The 12,725-nt window shown below is 51.8% G+C and overlaps 2 protein-coding genes across 3 annotated transcripts in view; one reads left to right on the top strand and one right to left on the bottom strand.

Annotated features, from left to right (window-relative positions):
* The first annotated feature begins 17 nt into the window (after window positions 1-17).
* FTSJ3 (FtsJ RNA 2'-O-methyltransferase 3) lies at window positions 18-8,385 on the top strand. Its single transcript, XM_070390075.1, has 21 exons — window positions 18-160; window positions 261-489; window positions 666-771; window positions 1,708-1,754; window positions 1,878-1,957; window positions 2,384-2,483; window positions 2,576-2,770; window positions 2,851-2,966; window positions 3,088-3,192; window positions 3,275-3,375; window positions 3,607-3,687; window positions 3,779-3,925; window positions 4,051-4,186; window positions 5,606-5,787; window positions 5,949-6,063; window positions 6,147-6,409; window positions 6,646-6,739; window positions 6,824-6,918; window positions 7,009-7,192; window positions 7,282-7,376; window positions 7,459-8,385. Exons 2-21 carry the CDS (start codon window positions 423-425, stop codon window positions 7,649-7,651), a joined length of 2,502 nt encoding a protein of 833 aa, XP_070246176.1. The 5' UTR covers window positions 18-160; window positions 261-422; the 3' UTR covers window positions 7,652-8,385.
* Window positions 8,171-12,725, bottom strand: part of DDX42 (DEAD-box helicase 42) — a 35,894-nt gene continuing 31,339 nt past the window's right edge. For both annotated transcript variants that reach the window (XM_070390044.1, XM_070390045.1), the window contains 3 exons: window positions 11,394-11,504; window positions 10,233-10,334; window positions 8,171-9,794 (listed from right to left, as the gene is read on the bottom strand). In XM_070390044.1, coding sequence (XP_070246145.1) covers window positions 9,066-9,794; window positions 10,233-10,334; window positions 11,394-11,504 — 942 coding nt within the window. In that variant the 3' untranslated portion in view covers window positions 8,171-9,065. The remainder of the gene's footprint in view (window positions 9,795-10,232; window positions 10,335-11,393; window positions 11,505-12,725) is intronic.

The raw sequence follows: 12,725 nt of genomic DNA, 5'->3' as shown, positions 1-12,725 counted from the left end.
CAAGGGCCATGAGGGGAGGGACGGGGGTACGCGAGATCAGGATCTTTGGTGTAAAAGGCACAGAACTCCTAGTTACTCTCTAGAAATTCGGTTTTGGCGCCATTTCTCGTGGTGCCAGCTTCCAACATGTAAAACCTGGGGAAGGATTACAGAGAATAAGGTTTGTGGCCACGCTCTAAATGGCGGAAAACTTGGAGCCGGGACGCGAGGGACGCAAGCGGAAGCGGAAGTACGTATGCTGCCCACATGTGTCTCTCCAGGGTGGAGAAAACGGTGCTGGCTGCCGGTGAGTGGTGTCGAGTAAGACTCTGAGTGTCTCCGCGACGGCGAGTGGAAAACGGAAAGCGGAATCTAGTGCTCCGGGAAGAGACGTTCCAACTTCTGCTTTCTCTCCCGATTGAGTGGTGCCTCCACGTTACACCATGGGCAAAAAGAGCAAAGTCGGAAAGAGCCGGCGGGACAAGTTCTATCACTTGGCGAAGGAGACCGGTGAGTCAGGGTTCGTGCTGTCAGAGCGGGCGAGCCACCGACCTTGGTCGGTTCGCCCCGCTTTCCGAATATTGAGTTTCTTTTCCGCAGAAGGGGTAGTGGGTCGGGAGGCCGCAGAAATCCCGTTGGGAAAGCGCTTCGCGGACCTTGTTACAGTATTTTGTCGCCGCCTCCAGGTTACCGGTCCCGCTCTGCTTTCAAGCTGATCCAGCTGAATCGCCGCTTTCAATTTCTGCAAAAAGCCCGAGCATTGCTGGACCTGTGCGCTGCACCGGGTGGATGGTGGGTAACACCTTGGCACCTGACGCTCCTTATGGAAACTTTCTGGGTTCCAGCCTTGGATGACTGAGAATTGCGTTGAGGGGCGGGAGGGATACAGTAATACCAGCCTCAAATTTCTGTACACCCCAGAACTGTAAGCTTCAGGAGGGAGGATTTAGAACGTGTACATACGTTTGACTGGTACTGACCAGCGTTCTTCAGGTCCATTCAGTTGCTCAGTCGTGTCCGACTCTTTGCGACCCCATGGACTTCTGCACACCTGGCCTCCCTGGCCTCCACCCTGTCCATCACCAACTCCTGGAGCTTGCTCAGACTCATGTCCATCGAGTTGGTGATGCCATCCAACTATCTCATCTTCTGTCGTCCCCTTCTGCCTTCAATCTTTCCCAGACCAGGGTTCTTTGCGTTCCCCAATCAGTAGAAATTGATTAGGGGCCAGACAGGAAATTCAGGCAAAGCTTTATTGGGGCCCCTGCTGCAGCAGGAGGGCATGAGAACGAGTAACACGTTCCCTTGGTTGCTAGCTCCCGGAGGGGTATGAGCTGATTCTTTATATGGGGTGAGGGTTGCTGTGTATCTAGGAGCCCAGCCTTAGGAGTCGCTTAGGTGGTTTGCTCACCCCTTTGGTGATGGTGAGTGTCAGGGGCAAGTGCAGGACCCTGCTTTTGCTCTAGCTCTTCATAAGTGGCAGTGGATTTGTTTGTTTTTTGTCTTTTGTATCTTGTCCAAAATTTACCCCAGCTGGGCATGCATACAGTTATTTTTAGTCACTTGTGGTTTGTATTTTATTACTTGAGGAGTTGTTTGTTCAACTGCAAACACTCAGCAAAAGGTCCCAGGTCCCAGAGACTCCCAACACTAGGGGTGGGAGATCAGATTGTCAAGGGAGAGGGAGAGGTGGTCGAGGGTATTTTAATCTTTACTTCTCTTTTATAGGCTGCAAGTGGCTGCCAAGTTTATGCCTGTATCCAGCCTTATTGTGGGTGAGTGACCGGTGGCTCTCTTAGGTGTGCCAGGGGGTGGGAGAGTGACACACTATGGTTCTGCATTTCCTTCCTCCCTGCTTGAGGCAGCCTTTTGGAATCCTCTGCCCTCTTTTCTTCCAGGAGTGGATCTGGTCCCAATCAAGCCTCTTCCCAATGTGGTGACCCTCCAGGAGGACATCACAACAGAACGCTGTAGGCAGGTAATAGGAACCTTCTTTGTCCCATTCTTTTTATAAGTAGACATCTGCATCCATCCCTCTTCCCACCCTGATCCCCTGAAGGCACGTTTTTCCTGTTTACCATGCCCTAAGCAGTGTCCACAGATTCTCTCTCTGACAAGGCCCAAAGACACTGTGTCCATCCAGCCTTTGTTTATTCACGAAAGAGGTCTTTGGAGTTAGAGGAAGTGCAGAGATTTCCATGAAATCCTTTCCAGCAGGTTTTCTATAGACTAAGCTCCACGAGGACAGATAGGTTTGCTTATCGTTGTATCCCCTGTCCACGGCACAGGAATTGGCCTGTGGCGGGCACTCAACAAATGATTGGGTGGACAGATGGCTGAACCAGTGATTCTGTTCACAGCCATGTCTGTATTTCAGTTACAGTAATCTCTTCCTTCTCTGTAGGCCCTGAGGAAGGAGCTGAAAACCTGGAAGGTTGATGTTGTGCTCAATGATGGGGCCCCCAACGTCGGGGCTAGCTGGGCCCATGATGCTTACTCACAAGGTGCCGGGGTCAGAGGACGTGGAGATGAGGGTGGAGGCGGGCATGCCCTCTCAGGCTGCGGAGGTCCTCAGCTTACCATCTCTGTCCCATAGCCCATTTGACGCTGATGGCTCTGCGTTTGGCTTGTGACTTTCTGGGCCGTGGTGGCTGCTTCATCACAAAGGTTTTCCGTTCCCGGGACTATCAGCCCTTACTGTGGATCTTCCAGCAGCTCTTCCGCCGTGTCCAGGCCACCAAGCCCCAAGCCTCTCGTCATGAATCTGCGGAGATCTTTGTAGTCTGCCAAGGTGGGTGTAACTTCATTTGTTCTCTTGATTCAGTCTCCTACCTACCAAAGCACACTTGCTTATGAATCCTATTATCTTAGGTTTCCTGGCTCCTGACAAGGTTGACAGTAAATTCTTTGACCCCAAGTTTGCATTCAAGGAAGTTGAAGTTCAGGCCAAGACTGTTACAGAATTGGTGACTAAGAAGAAGCCAAAGGTGTGTTAAGGGAGTGGGCCCACTCTCAGGTCATGGAACATGGGGGAGGCTGGGCCTGGTGGGTCCTACAGACAGCCCAGAAGGGACTGACTGCTCAACCTTCGTTATATCCCTTCTTAAGGCTGAAGGCTACGCTGAGGGTGACCTTACTCTCTATCATCGAACCTCCATCACTGATTTCCTCCGAGCTGCCAACCCTGTTGACTTCCTCTCCAAAGCCAGTGAAGTGAGTCCCCAGACTTGAGGGCTGTGGGGGAGCCCCGGAAACAGGGCCTGAGCATCTCCCTGTTCTTCTCCCCCCAAAACAGATCTCACTAGACGACGAAGAGCTGGCACAGCATCCAGCCACCACCGAGGACATTCGGGTGTGCTGTCAGGACATCAAAGTGCTGGGGCGCAAGGAGCTCAGGTTCACGCTGGGGGTGGGCAGAAGTTCTGGGAGCCCCGAGGGCAGCGGGGAGGCCTGGGAGGGACATGACGCTGGATCTTGGGGAACAGGATGCTGCTGTGCTGGAGATGTGGGGTCGGGGCCTGAGTCCTCGGACTTATGTGGCTCACACGTGAGGTTTGGGGTATGGACCTAAACCAGGAGGAGGTTGGGACGGCGACAGTAGGGTCAGGAATGGTATTTCTGGGGCAGGTCCCTACTGAACTGGAGAACGAAGCTTCGGCGATACGTGGCCAAGAAGCTGAAGGAGCAAGCAAAGGCACTGGACATCAGGTGAGGAGGGAGCTAAGCCAGGGCAGGTGCTGAGCAGGTGTTGGCGGGAGGCGTCTGTGGAGATAATCAGCTCCTGGGACACTTGTGTCAGCCTCAGCTCTGGGGAGGAAGAGGAAGGAGAGGAGGAGGAGGCCACAGCCAGGACTGGGCCACAGCCATCTCAGGAGGAGGAGGAGGAGGAACAGCTGAACCGGACTCTGGCGGAGATGAAGGCCCAGGAGGTGGCAGAATTAAAGAGGTGAGGGGAGCTGGGGGACCACCACGGCCGAGTCCCTTGGTGGGTAAAGATCCGGAAGAGTGTGAAGGCCTGGCTGGGGAATCTCCAGAACTGGGCAGCTGTAACTCTTCAACCCTGCCCCTCAGGAAGAAGAAGAAGCTGCTGCGTGAGCAGAGGAAGCAGCGGGAGCGCGTGGAGCTGAAGATGGATCTTCCCGGGGTTTCTATCGCAGACGAGGGGGAGACTGGCATGTTCTCCCTGCGTACCATCCGGGGTCACCAGGTGAGGTGGAGTGGGGCCCACGCAGGAGATGGCAGGACCTGTGTGGGTGTTTAGAGGTGGGCGCCCTGGAGGCCTTTGGTTTGGTACGCTGAATGGCTCGTGGCTGCTGTCTTCGCCCATAAATGACTTGGTGAGGGGAGGCTGGGAAAAAACAAGAGCCTTGTATTTCAAAGACCAGGAGGAGACGTACACCTAAAATAATGGTAGAGTAGGAAGCTTTGTGATGCTAAAGCTGAAACTCCAGTACTTTGGCCACCTCATGCGAAGAGTTGACTCATTGGAAAAGACTCTGATGCTGGGAGGGATTGGGGGCAGGAGGAGAAGGGGACGACAGAGGATGAGATGGCTGGATGGCATCACTGACTCAATGGACATGAGTCTGAGTGAACTCCAGGAGTTGGTGATGGACAGGGAGGCCTGGCGTGCTGCAATTCATGGGGTCGCAAAGAGTTGGACACGACTGAGCGACTGAACTGAACTGAGGAAGCTTTGTGAGTGTGATGTAGATTTATTTGTCCTTGTAGAACTAGAGTATCAGAACCACAAGGCTCTTGTTGCCAGATTAGGTGATAAGTGATGCAGCCAGGGTTCCTGGGTTTCCAGCGCGTATGCTCGGGGGTCTGCCTCGGGGAGGCGGGCACAGTGTTGCTCAGTTCACTGGGACCAAGTCAGCGCCTGGCTGCACTGGGCTGTTGGACGGTGCTTTCTGCTGAATGCTAGAGAGCCTGCTTTTTCTGGTAAAAGCAGCATCACAAATAAAATGAGCTTCTGTGGGTCTTGTGTGGAAAGGTAACAGCTGGGTCACATCATACTGGAGCCAGAGAGCATGCTGGTCCTGGAGCGGACCATGCCTTTCGCATGCTTTGCCTCTCTCCTCATCTGTAAAAGATATTAACAGAAACCACCTACTAGGGTGCTAGGAAGGAATAAACAAAGATGGTTAGATGTGATTGCTGGTGTGTAAGTCAGGAAATAGTAGCTGTCTTTGCCATGAGAACAGATTTTGGAGTTGACAAGTGGTTTATAAGTGAAACAGTTCTTCCTGTTAGATGTATGTTGCTGGGCTCCTTTATTCAACGGAAACAACAGTTGTAGACATTCTCCAGTGATAAGGTGCCTTCTGAGTAATTCGAAAACCAGTGATTTTAAAACATTTTAAAGTTTGGCACCAGTTAGGCCATGGGGTGCTTTTCCATAAACCTGTTCCTTCCAGTAATTGAAGAAGAGAATGCTGAGTGGTGTGGCCTAGGATGGGGTGTTTTAAACAGTTAACCCCGTCACCTCCCTGTCTATAAAAGGAGGTAATGTACTTGCCACAGTGTGTTTTCTAACGTTGCTGAGACTAAGATGGTGAACCGGAAGGGCTACAGCAGTGTGTTCCTTGTCGTGCCCTTGATCTCTGTTTCTGTCGCTCCTCAGTTGTTAGAGGAGGTAACACAGGGGGACATGAGTGCTGCAGACGCGTTTTTGTCCGACCTGCCACGAGATGACATCTATGTATCAGATGGTGAGGATGACGACGACGCATCTCTGGGTAGTGACCTGGATCCAGAGGAGCTGGCAGGAGTCAAAGAACCTCAGAGTCTAAAGGACCGAAAGTGGTAAGGAGTGAGTGAGTGAGTGTGAGTGAGTGAGTGAGTGTGTGTGTGTGTGTGTGTCTGCAGAGGTGTCTATAGGGCACCCTCAGCTCAAGTCCCCAGTGGGAGTGGGGGGCAGCAAGCCCTCCAGGGCATTGACGCACCCACTGACCTTGGGACTACAGTGTACGATTTGCTGAAGCGGAAGATGATAAAGAGGAGGAAGAGAATCCACTGTTGGTACCATTGGAGGAAAAGGCGGTGCTGCAGGAAGAACAGGCCAGCCTGTGGTTCTCCAAGGTAAGCAGAGGCTAGGGGCCGAGACAGACCAGGGCTGGCATTCCCCGAGAGAGAGGGGGTGCCTGACGATTCCCCCATCGCAGGACGGCTTCAGTGGGATTGAGGACGACGCCGACGAGGCCCTGGAGATCAGTCAGGCCCAGCTGTTGTTTGAGAGCCGTCGCAAGGGGCAGCAGCCACCGCCACTGCCTTCCAATGAGGAGACCAAAAGCAAGCCTCCCCCATGCCAGGGTGAGGCCCCTAAGGAGGTGGGGGCTCCTAAGGGGTCAGAGGTCGCCCCTGGGCCTGGAGAGGAGGAGCGCGATGGCAGCTCCGACAGTGACAGCAGCAGCGAGGACGAGGAGAGGTGAGTGGTGGCGGCTGACGGGAGGGCTCAAAGAGCAGCAGTGGTTCTGGCCCATCGTCTGGGAGCTGGAGATGGAGAGCTAAATACAGATGGTTCTGGTTTAAGTGATCTGCAGTACAGCCTGAGGGCAAGGTTTCTGGAAGTTCCCCAGGCAGTTTTAATTAAGAACTAGGGTTGGGTCTGGGTGGCGTGGGGTATGGTGGGACATGGGTGCACGTCCTTCCCCTCTTGCACAGCTGGAAATCACAGCGCGGGAAGAAGCGCGGCCGTGGGCCTAAGTCAGAGGACGACGATGGGTTTGAGGTGGTGCCTATCGAGGACCCGGTGAGAGCGCGGCACTGAGTGGGAGGGAAGGCCGCCGGAGGTGTGGGTATTGGGGTGGAGCTGTGACCTCTGCTTCCCTCCCTAGTGAAGCATCGGATCCTGGACCCTGAAGGCCTTGCTCTAGGTGCACTTATTGCTTCTTCCAAAAAAGCCAAGAGGGACCTCATAGACGACTCCTTCAGCCGGTGAGGGGCCAGAAGTCATGAGAATCGACCTGGGCAGGGCGTGGCAGGGCTGGTTTCTGTGAAATCTGATCTGGTGTTCTCTCCACCTAGGTACACGTTCAATGAGGACGAGGGGGAGCTTCCAGACTGGTTTGTGCAGGAGGAAAAGCAGCACAGGATACGACAGTTGCCTGTCGATAAGAAGGAAGTGGAACACTACCGGAAACGCTGGCGGGAAATCAATGCACGGCCCATCAAGAAAGTGGCCGAGGCCAAGGCCAGAAAGAAACGGAGGGTGAGCTTGGGGCTACCTGAGATGCTGGGTGGGCTGGGCTGGGCAGGGGTAGGAGAAGAGGCTGGCCTGACTGTGAGGTCCCCCGACAGATGCTCAAGAAGCTGGAGCAGACTAAGAAGAAGGCAGAAGCTGTGGTTAACACGGTGGACATCTCAGAACGGGAGAAAGTGGCACAGCTTCGAAGGTGAGGGGCCGGGGGTCACCCACAAAGGTACACGGAATCAGGGAGCGGCAGGAAGCCTCTAACCTGTGTCTTCCGCTTACAGTCTCTACAGGAAGGCCGGGCTTGGAAAAGAGAAACGCCAGGTCACCTATGTGGTAGCCAAAAAAGGTGTGGGCCGCAAAGTGCGCCGGCCAGCTGGGGTCAGAGGTCACTTCAAGGTGGTGGATTCGAGGATGAAGAAGGACCAAAGAGCACAGCAGAGGAAGGAGCAGAAGAAAAAGCACAAGCGGAAGTGAGCGGGGCCGCTAGGGCCTCTGCGGGACTGTGAGGACGAGGAGGGGTTCAGTGCCCCTTCCGGCCTCCTTGGTGCCAGCCCTGCCCTTGCCTGCCTCAGTCTTTGAAAAGACAGGTTCCAGCTACCTGCACTCTAGTGGTCCTGGGCAGTGAGGGGGGCATCATACTGACTGGAAGAAAGGGCTCCCATCAGAGCCCCACTAAAAATGCCGTTGGCGCTATCAGAGCCCACAACCCTTCTGTGAAGGACGTCGGGCACTGGGCAAGAAGTCTCACCACCGTTAAATCATAAGGGAAGCCCCATACCACAGTGGCAGCCACTGCAGCCTGTGCCTGGGCAAGTGGTTCTCTCGAGTCTTCCCCCGTTATCATCTGAATAAAACCAGGATAGATGTCTGACAGTTCAGTTCCTGGGAACGTGACAGATCCAACACTTGGGTGTTCGCACCCCTGTGCACTGTGCTAATCGTATTTCTATGTTCCAGCTCATGGTGAAGTAGAAATGACAAGCAATCCACAGGTCCCAGTAGTAAAACATTTACTAGAGCAAGCAGAAAGGAATGCACATCTTAAAGAAACCTTCACAAAGTCACAAAATTTGAAGTATGTATATTTCTTTTCCTTTTATAAACAAGATAGAACAAAAATCATCAAAATCATTTCAGCAAAAGATTTTTCTACCATTGTGGCAAGTTAAAAAAAATACAATGAAATAGAAGACACTTTAAAAGCTGTTGTTGGGTTTTTTTTTTTTTTTTTTTTCATTTTAAATTTAGCAACAGTTTAGGCCCAGAGCAGTCCTGTTTCCAGGATCGTCTTTACCCCTCAGCTGCAGGGACTCTGGGTCTGGCAGGCTGCTGCTTCCTGCCTCAGGGCTGGACACTAAGCTGGCTGGGAAACCTGAGCGTCAACTCTCATGTAGCATCAGGCCCCTCCCCTCCCCCCACCTCCCCTGCAGAGGATTGGAAGCGCTTCCGTGCACATCCCAACACCTCCAATGACTGATCTACACCATCAATCCAGCCTCAAATGAGGACTGCCTGGCCACAGAAAAACTTGTTGATGTTTTTAAGGTGACACTTTAGTAAAAAATATGCACTACATACAATATAAACCTAGAGTGAGTTTTGTGCCCTGTAAGGCCCCTTCTCCCAAGGTATCCTCAACTGACCCTCGTGACACTCACCCAGAGCCAAAAGAAGCTGCCGACTCTGGCTTCTTCTAAGACGAAAGCAGCTTCCCAAGAAAATACCTGAAACGTTCCCTAGGTGAATGGGTCACGTCTCCAAACTCCAGCTGTCCACTAAGGGCCCAGGGTCCTTATACCTTGGGCCCCAACCCAGCCCTGAGACACCTAGTTACCAAATCTAAAAATAAAATTAAAGACAACTGATTTCACACTTCAGCACATACCCTCTAACTGTCCCACCGACTTTTCTTGCGCTTGGGCGGCTCGGGGACAGCAAAACCATCAGGAGTCTTATCTGTCTTGCTGTCCATCTTGTCCACCTTGGGGCTGTCCACCTTGGGGTCCATCTTGCTTTCACGATTACAACTTTCCTTCCTGCTTTCACCATTCCGACCGTCATTGGCACCCCGGCTCTCCCCGTGTCGGCCTCCGCCCCCTCCATGCCTGTTCTCTCCATGAGGATGACCATCAGCATGACGGCGGCTATCGGTGTGACGGCTGCTGCTCTCTGGGTAGCGGTATCCATCTCCGTGGCGACCCCCATCTCCATGGCGACCCCCATCTCCATGCCGTGGGCTATCGCCATGCCGATTGCCACTCTCTCCATGACTGTGACGACTTCCACCCCGGTTCTCAGTATATCGCTCTCTTTTCCCATTGCCACCCCCAGTCCCTTCTCGGCTGTTACTCCCTGAAGCTGTGTTGTTGACCCCTGGAGCTCCGGCAGAAGGGTAGGTCACCGGGGCACTGCTGAGGTTCCCAGGACTGCCAAAGCCTGGGATACCCTTCGTGGCGCTGGCAATGGGGCTGTCAGGACTGCTGTGGCCCTGCTGGGCTGAATTAGTTGGAACTGAATTCAAGCTCCCTGCACTAGTCCATCCACTCGCCCCAGCTGCAGAGCTTCCAGCCTTCTGGTTGCTTAAACTGGCAGCAACAAAGTGACTCTTGTACTGTGACTAAGAGAGACAAGAGCAGTGGGTGAGACAGTAAGTTTAAGAAACCTAATGGCCCAGCTAGCTAACTGGAGGTACAGAAGGATGAGAGGCGGTTCAGGGCATAAGAGACACAGAACCAAACTTGTCTCAGCTGAAAAATGGCAATCACTCTCAACTAGATTACAAGAGCCTTGGCACCTTGATGTTTCTTAGAGCAGGGAGGGAACACTGATACTGTTGTAGGTCGAGGGCCCTGAGCGTGCCTGAAGGGGATGACCAGCAATAGGGGTTTGTCCAGCCTCTACACCTGCAGCTCTAGGTAAGCTGCAGTTAAGCCGATATTCAGAACTGAAAATGGGGGAAGGCCCTCGGGAAATCCAGCATCTAGTCTACAAGGCCAGCTACCATCTCGGCAAGATCAGGGCCCCTCACCACTGCCCCCAGTGCTTGATTTCACACCTGGAAAGCCGCTTTCATCGCCGTCAGCCGGTCTCCCATGGCTCCCGTGGAGGGCTTGTAGGCCTCATAATTGCTCATTACGTTGTTGTTACTTCCTCGGTCCTAAAAAATAAACACACGCATGAGTAAGGAAGAGTAAGCAGGGACGCCCACTGCCACAGAAGGGCCTCAATATGCTGGAAACTCATGAGGGAGCTGAAATAGGTGTGGGATTTTTTTATGCTTTTCAACCCATTAAATCTATTTCTGAGAACCCACCCTAACAATAAGAAATGAGGTCAGATTATGCCCAAAGCTGACCACAAGGCAGTGCAGCACATACATAACTGCTCAGGCTCTACATCCAAACCCCGAGGAGTCTGAACCTCAGCTTCAATCTTCCCACAGTGTAACCCTGGGTGCCTCAGTGTGCCAGTGCATTTACTCTGAGTGACTGTGAAGCCTGAGTTAACACGTGTGGCTGCTTGAACTGGCCGGGCACATACTACGTGCTCGGTATTACCACCATCACCTGCATGACCCATAGCAGCAGCATCACTGTGACAAGGGGACAGACCACTTCACCAAGACACCAAGTTAACTACAGTGATCCAGACACGTAGACTGACATCTTTCTTCCTTGGCTTAAGAATCAAAGTGACAAAAAAAAAAAAAAAAGAATCAAAGTGACAAGAAAGTTATGAGAGCCAGGCAGGGGGAGCTTTTGTTATTTGGTTGGTGAGAAAAGCCAGCTCTCGTATCTGAACCAATTTCCCAGGGTGTAGTATTGTTTGTGCGTTTAGTTACAAGATACAGCTGAATTATAGAGGGACCCTCTGGCTTCAGGCCAATGCTGGAGGGCGTGTAGAAAGACTGCTAGGCCCCACCTCCAGAGTCTGATTCACCAGGTCTAGGGTGGGCCATGAGACTGCATTTGCTCCAGGTCCAGGGACCACACTTTGAGAACCAATGCTAATCTACGCTGATTTCCTGAGCACATCTAGTCAGTCAAGGACACACAGTTACTTCTTTAATATAAAGTCACATTAAGAACCAGCACTGTACTGACTTAACTCAGCAGATGACAGCGTTTTGAACTGAGACTCAGGTAAATAAGAACAGTCCTAACGTCATGAAAGGCGCAGGACCAGTCTGAAGGACATTGCTCTAGTCTGCACTTACCGAGTTCTCAGAGCCAAGGCCAGGCCGCTCCCGGTAGCCCAGGCCTCCGCCACCAATGTTCAGCTTTTTCCCCTTTCCTCCTTTGAAGCGGGATTTCCGAAACCAGGCATTCTGCAGCAAACACAATTCAAGGTTAAGTCACGGGAGGAAGAGGCACCCAGAGAAAGAGAACAAAGTCAAAGAGGAAACTAAAGGGGAGGGAGAATCTTTAGCCAATGTATCTGCAGCAAAGGAGGAACTGTTCGCAGGAACCACAGGTCAGCTTCTTTTTGGTAGCTTAATCTGTCAGATTTGCCAGGAGCCTTTAGCTAAGGCTTCCTTTCACTGCTCCTTTCTTCCTTCAGAGCTTCCAGGAAGGGAAATGATTACAACACACTTCAAATGCAGAGCAGTTCCTCTGGGCCATTTCTAACTTCCTCGTGGAAAATGAATTTATTTTCTATTTCTCAGACAATCTATATGTAAAATCTCTGGGGGAGCTTAGAGCTTTATCTGACTATCACAAGTTACAGTCAAAAGTACTTGAAAGGTGGCAAGGTGCTGATCAGAGAAGCTGATCAATCTGAGAGCACAGGAAGCCTGAAGCACAATGAGATGTAGGAAAAACGCCAAAAACAAAATATATCTGGTTCAGAAACTTAGTTAGGATTGGCTCCCCAGGAGAGGGAAAGGTGGCAAGGTGATGACCAGAGAAGCTGATCAGTCTGACAACACAGGAAGCCTGAAACACAATGAGATGTAGGAAAACACCAAAGACAAAATATAGTTTAGGACTGGCTCTCCAGGACAGGGAAGGAACCATCACTCTACTCTCCCCTGAGATGCCGGTCCTTTACTCCCAGGGTGGGAAGCATGGGCAGTAGTACCACAGTACAACTGCATTACAGGTGAACAGCCCTGCAGGCTGACCTATGAATCTGAAAAACACGGAAGTCTCTACTATCAGAACATGTATCCCAAATACATTGGCAATTTGGGAACTGTGTGTATCAAGATGACTCAAGATTTAATTCAGTAGAATGCCTCACTCAGTTTTGATTAAACAACCAGTGTAGTCAAAGGTCTGAGAAGTAGTGAAATGCTTTTTTAAAAAAGACATCATACATTTTTAGCCCCCATCAGAAAAAACTGGGGTAAAGGGCAGTGAGGGGAATAGTAACTTTGATGGTAAAATTGCTCACAAGTGTGATATGCGGCAAGAAGGAAGACATTTGAGGGACAGATTTTAGCACAAGAAAGGATAGCTTTTCAATGTGTATGTTGCTCAGAGAATGAGAAGGCAAATCAGATGAGTTTTAATGTCCTACAATACCAATCTATGCTTTGTAAGTG

Source organism: Bos mutus, chromosome 19 (genome assembly GCF_027580195.1).
Source record: "Bos mutus isolate GX-2022 chromosome 19, NWIPB_WYAK_1.1, whole genome shotgun sequence".
NCBI classification, from domain to species: domain Eukaryota; kingdom Metazoa; phylum Chordata; class Mammalia; order Artiodactyla; family Bovidae; genus Bos; species Bos mutus.
The sequence above is the reverse complement of the archived record's forward strand: the minus strand, read 5'-3'. Positions and strand labels throughout refer to the sequence as shown.